The sequence below is a fragment of the Mirounga leonina genome, unplaced genomic scaffold (assembly GCF_011800145.1).
Source record: "Mirounga leonina isolate KUSES-001 unplaced genomic scaffold, KU_Mleo_1.0 Mir_321, whole genome shotgun sequence".
NCBI lineage: Eukaryota > Metazoa > Chordata > Mammalia > Carnivora > Phocidae > Mirounga > Mirounga leonina.
In genome coordinates, this window is record NW_023270680.1 from 4,550,453 (window position 1) to 4,559,655 (window position 9,203).

The following is a 9,203-nucleotide window of genomic DNA, read 5'->3' on the forward strand; positions in this document are numbered from 1 at the left end:
ACCCCCACCCCCCGCGCAGGACCTGGCACGGCGACCCCGCCTCGGCCGCGGGCCCTCCCGCCCCCCGCGCCCCCGGCCTGACCCCGCGCCCCGCCGAGATAAGGCGGCGGGCCTTTGTTCCTCCCCCCAGCTGGGTAAACCGCGCCCGCCGCCCCCCGGCCGAGGCCGCCCGGGGCGGGGGCACCCTTTGTCCTGCCCGAGCGCGGGCGGACAATGGCCCCGAGGAGCCGCACATTGTCCGGAACCTTGTGCACACCTGGGGGCGGCAGGTGCGCGGGGTCGGCGCGGGGCCGGGGGCGGGCGGGGGAGGGTGGTGGGTCTAGGGGCGCGGGCCGGGGGGGGGGCGGAGGGGGGACGGGGGCTCGAACGGCGGGCCTGGACCCAGCGGGGGGGGGTTCTTGTTGGCGTCCAGTTGGGGACACACCTGGCGCATGATTTGCGAAGTCAAAGTGTTAAACGAGGCCACCAGCTGGAGGCCCGACCCGGCCTTGTGAGTTTTATTAGGTGCCCTATTACGGAAAATAAACTTTAATCCGACCATAAAAACCAAATCTGAAAAGCATACTTGCCCTTGTGGTCTGGAACAGGGCAGCCCTCTTGGCGGAGGTCACACCTCCCAAGGGATTCGTTTTATTGAGGGAGACACAATGCGCCGCAGGACTTTGATACGAGACGGGGCCGCGCACGTTTGCGGGGAGCACGCCCCACGTCGCCCACGCCCGGCACCGGCCCCTCCCCGCGGGTCCCCCCTCTGCCGCTCCCCACCCACCCCAGGAGCGCGGCCCCCGCCTGGCCACCCCGGGACCCTGGGCGGGGGGGGGGGGAGCGCAGGGGACGCCGCGGGGCTGCGTTGAGCCGCAGGCCCTGGGGGTGCTCCCCGCCCGGACTCGGGGCCTGACGCTCAAAGGGCAGCCGCGCCGCCAGACGCCCTCCTGCTCTGGTCCGGGGCTCCCCTCCCACGCCTTCCCGGGGATTTGGATTTTCCACGGCAAGGCTGTCCTATCTCGGAGGGAGGGAGGGACGGGGCGGGGAGGAGCGGAAGGGGGGAAGGCCCGTCTTGAGGGTCAGTACAGTACTGTTAACTGTGGTTGGGCAAAAGGTCTCTACAATCTTTTCATCTCCCCAAACTAAAACTCCGTATCCATTGAAAAACTCCTTCCCCCTCCTCCCAGGCCCTGACAACCACCCTCCCACCTTCCAAAAGTTTGACTTAGATTCCACTTGTAAGGACAGTTACGCAGTATTTGTATTTTTAGTGACTGGCTTCTTTCATGCAGCATAACGTGCTCCAGGTCCATCCGTGTGGTGGCGGGGAGCAGGATTTCCCTCTTCTCAAAAGCTGAATAATATTCCATGGTGTGATATATTCCATTTTCTTTCTCTCTTCAGCTGTGGACACTTACATTGCTTCCACCTCCTGATTACTGTGAACACTGCTGCCCGAGCATGGGTGTGCAAATCCCTCTTCCAGATCCCATTTAAATTCCGTTCTCTTGGCTATACAACTAGAAGTAGGACTGCTGCATCCTATGGTGTTTCTACGGTTTTTTGTTTTGTTTGTTTTTGAGAAAACTCCCTCCTGTTTTCCACGGTGGCTGCCCTATTTTACATTCTTCCCAGCAGTGCACAAAGGGTCCGATTTCTCCATATCCTCGCCAACACTTGTTATTCTCTGTTTTCATTTTTTTGTAATAGTCATGGTAATGGGTGTGAGGTGGAAGCTCATTGTGGTTTTGATCTGCATTTCCCTGGTGATGGGTGATGTTGAGCACCCTTTCATGTGCTTGTGGACCATGTGTATGTCCACTTCAGAGAAATCTCTATTCAAGCCTTTTGCCTTTTTGTAAATCGGATTCTTATTTTTCTTGTTGAATTGCATGAGTTCTTTATATTTTGGCATATTAACCCCTTATCAGATATATGATTTACAAATATCTTCTCCCAGTCCTGGGTTGCCTTTTCATTCTGTTGACTGTTTGCTGTGCAAAAGTTTTCAAGTTTGATGTAATCCCATTTGTCTATTTTTGCTTTTGGTGTCATAGAAAGTCACTTAAACTGATCTTGCCAAGCTGACTTCCCTCTGGGGCTGGGTTGTGGAAGGCCCACCTCAGAAGGAACATACCCACTTCCTCTAGGTTCTAGTTGTTTCTGTACTTCTCAGACTCTGCCTATTAAAGCTTCTGTAGAGGCCTGGGACCCTGGGCCACAGCTCTGCCAGGACTGCGGGCGTCACCTGGAAGATACCTGCAGATTGGTTTCTTTGTCACAAAAAGGGCTTTATCCACACCCGTTTGTACATGCTGGAGACACTCGCCAGGGCAGGTGCCTCTTTTCTGAGAACGAAGGAGAATCTCCCACTAGGGTGAAGAGAAGCAGGCTCAGGATCTGGCCCTCGGCAGTCAGCGGGCCAGGCTGGCTGGGGGCCTCGCTGGGGACCCAGCCCCCGGGCTCCAGCGACCCGGCGCCTGCAGGGTCTGCACGGCGCACCCTAGCTCTGGTGGAAAGCCGGGAGGCCCGCGCGATAGTCCTGCGGAGCGTGGGCTTGTGTCCCCCTGGGCTCGGGCCGCGAGGACCTGACTCCAGGTCGTGGAAACAGGGTCGGGGGGGGGCGCCTGCAGAGCCTCTCACACCGCCCCCCCCGCGCGGTCAGCGGGGTGGGGGGCGCGCCCCGCGAGGCGGGCGGAGCAGGGCCTGGCGGCCCTTCATTAGGCGGAATGAATTGTTCGCCGTGCCCGGAGTGGGTGAGGATGAGCCAGTGATTATATTTAAATTTGCTATAATTGATTTGGGGAAGAGCTACTGTGACAAGAACGAATTGATCATTAAATTTATTAGCGAGATAAATTCCGCCGCGATTAGGCAGCTGGCTGCAGGCGCTGGGGCCGCGGGCGGTCGGGCCTTCCCGCCGCCAAGTCCCCGCGCCAACGCCGGCCTTGCTCTGCGCGCTGCGGCGGGGTCGGGACGCACGTCTGCCTTCAGTGCTCCGCTTCCCCGCGCCCGGGGCGAGCCGGCCGCCCCGACCGGCTGGGGCTTTGCCCCTCGGCGGGGAGGCACCCCAACTCGCAGGCCCCGCCACCCGCCCCGCTGCCCTGCGCTGAGCTGGGGGCGCGGACCGAGCCGGCCGAGCAGGGGGCGACCCTGGATTGAAGCCAGCCGGGGAAGAGATTGCTTCAGGCTAAACTGCACCGATGTGTTAGAAATTAAAGCGCCATAGTCGCGGATTGCAAAGGTTTGGTTTGGGTTTGGGTTTTTTGAACCCCAAAGGCATCTGTCTTTCTCTTCTCTGCCTCCCCAGCCGCCCTCTGCTGTTCCCACCAGCTTTCTCGGGGCCCTCTGGCTATCCCACAGCTGCAAACCCAGTCCCCGGCCCCCAGGGCACCTTTGGACCCCGAGCTGGCCGAGGCCCCGCGCCCTGCCCACAGCTGCCCCCGCCGGCTCCGGCTGCGCCGCGCCCGGCCCCAGCTGACGTTGCATTTTATGGAACGAGCCCGGGGTGATAATGAGCTGCCAGAGAGGATATTAATCTCACCCCGGCCCTGAGGTAGGGGAGTGGCCCCGCTGGCCCGCGGTAATCACCCAAATGAAACGCCTGGCCCTTCTGAACTCATTCATCAGCTGGGAGGGGGCGCGCAGGCGGAGGGGGGCGCGGACCCGGCGCGCGGCGGCTGCGGAGAGAAAGGGAGAAACAGAAGGACGGAGGCGGGCGCGGGGGAGGAAGAGAGAGGCCGCGCGCCCCGGCCGCCTGGCTCCTCTGGGCCCACGGGCGCTGGCGGGGCGGGGAGGGGAGCGGCCGGCGCGCACCCGGCGCGCAGGTGCAGCCGGGCTCGTGTGCAGCACATGGCAGCGCCCGCGGCAAGGTTGGTTCACCCCGAGCCACGCTGCTGTCCTCGCGGACATTTGCACAGATCCCGGGAACACGGTTCCGGCCGCAGCTAGAAAGGTCCTGCGGGAGAGAGGGCCGGGCAGAAGCCCGGGGTTGCTCGAGGCAATCCCGACCCCGGACGCCAGAAAATCATCTCGTCGTCTCAAAGCGTATTTTCTGAAACATTCAGTGTGTTTCCACGAGCGCCAGTGAAGCAAGATCCTCAAGGAAATGAAAAAATAAATACTCGGAATCCAAAGTCACTCTCCTGAGATTCACGCATTAGACACGCGCTGACACCTGGTCTCAGGTATTTTTACGAACATTTCGCACCTAGGCCTCCCCAGCGGCGGGAATCAGGTTCCCCGCCCACGTCACAGCCCAGAAGAGGAGGTGTTCCTAACACCTGTTTGCCATTCTCATTTGCACCTTTCGCTGTCAATTGAGGAATACACCCCCCCATCATTTCAACAACAAAAATAGTACAGTGCGCTTCCGTAACTCCCTCCCCAAAGACCTGCACTCTCATCCTGTAAAAAACCAATTTATTTTACATTCCATCGTGGGCGATGGGAGAAGCTAAATAATAATTTAGCATGCATAAGTAGATGCTTCTTTATATATATATATATAAATACAATATACAAAAATAAAGACAGTACAGTTTTGAGATTTCCAGCGGTTTGAATGCTCATGACATAAAGTTCCCCCTAAGATAGGTAAGCACAAAACATTTTCCCTTTTTCAATACTCAGCAGAATGTCGATTCCGGAGAAGGTTTCAAGTTTTCCAGGTGGTCCAACACTGTAGGTTCCTGCCTTCTCCATCAGGAGGAGGGGAGTGGGAGGCTCCCCCTGATAGCGGCCAGCTAGCTCTTCTCACAAACACTAGGCCCCAACACTAACCGAAATTAAATTAAAAAGAACGGGAGTTCAAGCTTGAACCTGCTGGGCCTCCCTCTCTGTCCCCAACGGGCAGCGCCGGGTCGGCGGCCTGGCTCACAGGCCCGCGGGGCCCCTACTGGGCCTGGGGCTGGTGCCCGGGGCCTCCAGGCCGGGGAGGCGGCGAGTCGGCCTCGGTGGAGCAGTCGGAGGACACGGCGCGCGTGCTGGCGCCGTTGCTGTAGGGGAAGTGGTCCTCGTCCTCGTCGTCCTCGTCCTCCTCGGGGTCACTGTCCCTCAAGTCCCGCAGGTGGCGTCCACTGCCTTTGTCCCCAGCCGCCGGTGGCCCCAGCAGCTCCCCCTCTCCCTTGTCCTCTGCGTTGCCACCTTTGCTCGCGCCCCCGCCACCCTTCTGCTTCTCAGCCTCCTGCGCTGCCTGCTCCTTGGCCTTTTTGCTGCGTTTCCACTTCATCCGCCGGTTCTGGAACCAGATCTTCACCTGAGAGCACGAGAGGGTGTGAGAAAGCGGCCACCTCCATCCCCACCGTTGGTCTCTCTGGAGGCCCCCACCTCCTGCACCTCGCAGGGTCCTGGCCTCCCTCACGCTGCGCAGGAGCGGGCTTCAGAGTAGGGGACACAGAGGCTCCGGCGGGAAGGAGCCCCCCACCCCCTTGGCATCAGCAACCCCAGGAGTGGGGCTGGGGGATTCCACGGAAGCTCAGACTAGGACCTCCACTGCCGGATGCCTGTCCTTTTCTAGGGGTGCTCGCCCACTGTCCAGGAAGGGCCGGAGCAGCTAGGGTCCATATCTGTAAATCTCAAGATGTTCCCCCTCTTTCTGGAATAAGGTTTCTCAAACGTGGCCTGAGGACCATGGCTTCAGAATGGGGGAGTGGGTGGAAGTGTCCTTAAAAAGCAGATTTCTGGGTCTGACCTCAGCCTACTGAATCAGACCGCTGGGCTTGGTATATGAACCCTAGCGGGGCAAACGCAGACTCTGCCTCGGACATTAGCCGTCCCCCTAAAGTCAGGAGGCGCTGCTCCAGGTGCCAAGAGTGGCCCCTAGGAGGCCCGCTTGTGTTGAGGTGGCGTGGGGGGAGGGGGCGGTGTACCTGGGTCTCCGTGAGCATTAGCGACGTGGCCACCTCGAAGCGCTTGGGCCGTGACAGGTACTTGTTGAGCTTGAACTGGTGCTCCAGCTCGAGGAGCTGCTGACTGGTGAAGGCCGTGCGGGGCCGGCGGCACTTCCCCAGGAGGTTGGACTGCGCCTGGGCTGGGGACAGAGAGGGGCGTGAGGCCTGCAGCCTGACGCTGTCCTCCGTCCTCCGACGCCCCACGGCCCCCCCAGCGCCACCGCCCCCAGGCCGCCACCTGGCCCACCAGCCCTGCCAAGTGGCTGCTCTTCCTTCAATGTGAGCGCCCTGTCCCCAAGGGACTCAGTGACCAGAGGAGGCCCTGGAGCCCAGGACCTGGATACCAGGTGGAGCCATGCGGGTTTGGGTTTAATGCGACTCAATATATTTTTTTTCTTTTTAACTCAGGGTCTGGGTGTTCTGATTAAAGAGAGCCTATCACCTAGGGCAGCCCTGTCCATCTGGGGGGTGCGGGGCAGTGTAGAAGAACTTGACAGACAGGCAGGATGCTGAGGCCAGAGAGGCATAGCTCCTCTCCACTCCTCACCCAGCACCCACCCCCGCAACTCAGCCTCAAATCCAAACAGGTCTCCGGAATTACCAGTCCCATTTCCTCCCAGCCAGCAAGGAACTAATGCAGGATTCCCACCACCACCTCCTCAACTACAAAAGGAGGAGTAAAAGTAGGGCAAAGGCAAAGAGAGAAGGAAGGATAGAAGGAGAAGGAACACATCTTGGGCCCAAACATGTGAATTCATCACACTCCCCACTGAAAACTCTTCTTGAGGCTCCTGCCCCCGTTGCAGAGGGGCAAAGCCCAGGGAGACTGGAAGCCTTTCCAGGACAGATCTCATTTCACCAACTGAAGGCCAGGCAAAGGGGGGATCCGGCTTTCTGAACGTTCAAGGAGGTCCCTTGGCTGTATTTACATAATTTCACACGGTTACATCAGAGAATTTTATGGCCTCAAAAAACGAGACTTCCCTTGATTTCCCAGGAGCCTTACGAGTGTTAGACAATAAACGAAAGGATAGAAAAGAGGGCAGCCCAGCGGCTGAGCGCAGGCCCCCCGGGTGGGCAATTTGCTTTACGGGAAGGCCCACGCCCCCAGCTTTAGTTAAATGAGGCCCCAATTCCCAACTTGACAATACATTAGAACTTTAATTAAAACACTGACTCCAGAGGGACCATTTGGGAAATGCCATCCAACAGCAGAGACAACCAATTAGAGGAAACCAAACAGGTGTTCCAGCGACAGAGGAGGGACTCTCAGAAGACATTCCGGCATCCTGGCCTGTTTATTATCGCCCTTTCAGGATTTGGTATTTAGATTCCTTTTCTAAACTTAAAGCAGGCTGGGTTTAATTCTGCTACCTGTAGGTCAAGATTAGGAATCAGGGATGGGCAAAAGGGATGTGACTTTCACCAATTTTCTGAGTGACCTTGAGCTCCACACAGGCCCAGGAAACCATGGGAAGGGGGGGGGCAGGGAGCCCAGAACCCAGTGCCCAGGGGAGGTCTGTGTGGAGACCCCCACCCCCCTCAGTGGGAGACTAAGCATCCCAGGCTCTGGGACATGCAGATCATAAGGAACACCCATGGGTGGCTTTCCATCAGAAGGGGATTGTTGGCTCTGCTCACAGCCAGGTCCAGGAAGAGTGCCTTGGGTTTGGCTGACCCGGGATCAGCAGGTTCAGATATGTCCGAAGCTGCGGCCCCAAACTGAAAGGTGAGTCCAGGCTTTCCCTGCTGCGGATCAGAAGGGGCTGACTTCCACCTGGACAGGCTGGGTGGCCATTAGGGTCTTCTGGGAGCTGGAGAAAGCCTGGGGTGGCTAGGGGCAAACAGTCCGCAGGCTGAGATTTTCTCACCCAGCTGTGACTTCTCCAGCTCTCAGGCCCCTAGCTTTTCTCTGTTTAGTCACAACCATGGCTTCTAGCAGAGGAATCTGAATTCTGCCAAGTGTTTATTTTTGTTTTCCTTTTTGCTTTTTCCCCTCCTATGCCTGCATCTCCCCAGTCTAAACACTTCCACTCAGAAGGAAACAATGGGGTCTCTTTGTTCGGGTGTTCTGCAGCTGAAAGCATAAAGTCTCACGCATCACCCTCCGTGTGGAGCCCGGGTGGGGCGAGCAGAGGGGAGATCCAGACTCCCAGAGTGCCAGCCCAGTGTGCCCGCCCAACGGGCCAGGGAAGTCCAGTGGGCTCAGGCCTCCCGGAGGCGTACCACCTGCATGGCAAGCATGCTGCCCACAACCCAGCAGCTCTCGGGCTGGGGGTGGCCAGCCGTCCCTTGCTCCTATCCTGGGGAGGGGTTCACTCTGTGTTGGGTGCCTCCAATTCTGGGCCGGCACCTGCTACGTAGAGTCCCTATGATGGGGTTCGTGAAAGAGGCACATCCCTTCTGCAGGGGCATGCCACCGCTCTGTTCAGGTCAGGACATCTGCCTGCTGGGCATCACACCGGGGACCAAGCGCCCTTACAGAGGCGGGCAGAACCCCTGCAAATGGCCAGAGCACAGCCAGGGACCTGGCCTTGCGGCCCCGGCCTCTTGAAGCCCATTTCTTGTTCTCTGCTCCTGAATCTCTCCTCCTGGGAGGGACTGGGGGTCTCTCCAGAGCCCATAATGCGTTTCCTAAGTTCGTTTCCCTGGAGATTAGCCCCTGGTTTAGGTGGCCTCGATCCCCAAGCCAGCCTAACTTGGACGCTGTTTGGCTCGCCTTCCCCCACCACTTCCTTCTCCTCCAGCCCGCCGGTTAATGATTAGATTTTAGTCTCACACCTCCAGCTGCCCCTTCCCGTTAGGAGAGGAAGAGAAAGCAGGGCCCGCGCGTGGCCATTTTAATAATTCGCTGCCAATGCCACAGCGTGCAGTCCACACAAGTCTTCGCGGGCCCCAGGCGGAGGCCAGGCGGCTTCTCGGCCCTCCCACCGTGCTCTCAGAGCAGAGAGCAAGGAGAAGGAGGTGCCGGGGGAGGCGGAGGCGCGGGAAAGCCGTGTGCCAGGACTCCCCCTCCCCCATTTCTTCCTTCCTTCCTCCCCAGGCCCGGGGGCCGCGCGGTACTCACAGTTAAAGTCGGGCATCTTGGGCAGGATCATGCCCGCGGTGGACGCACGCAGCCACTGGTCCAGCTGGAAGGTGCCGGCGCCCAGCTTGATGGGATCCGCGGGGTGCGCAGGGTGCGCGCCCTGCACCTGCGGGTAGGAGTAGGAGAGCGCCGGGTGCTGGCCGGCCAGCGCGGCCGCCGCCGCCGCCGCCGAGTAGCCGTAGACCGGGTGGCCGTAGAGCGCCGCCTGCGCGGGGAGCCCCGCGCCTCCCTGCGCGCCC

General features: G+C 59.4%; 1 protein-coding gene across 1 annotated transcript in view; it reads right to left on the reverse strand.

The window, feature by feature from the left end:
• Positions 1–4,879: 4,879 nt before the first annotated feature.
• MNX1 (motor neuron and pancreas homeobox 1) overlaps positions 4,880–9,203 on the reverse strand; it is a 5,023-nt gene continuing 699 nt past the window's right edge. Inside the window, exons 2-4 of the mRNA XM_035029801.1 lie at positions 8,944–9,201; positions 5,856–6,016; positions 4,880–5,242 (exon numbers count right to left, since the gene is read on the reverse strand). Of these exons, the coding sequence (XP_034885692.1) occupies positions 4,880–5,242; positions 5,856–6,016; positions 8,944–9,201 (782 nt within the window). The remainder of the gene's footprint in view (positions 5,243–5,855; positions 6,017–8,943; positions 9,202–9,203) is intronic.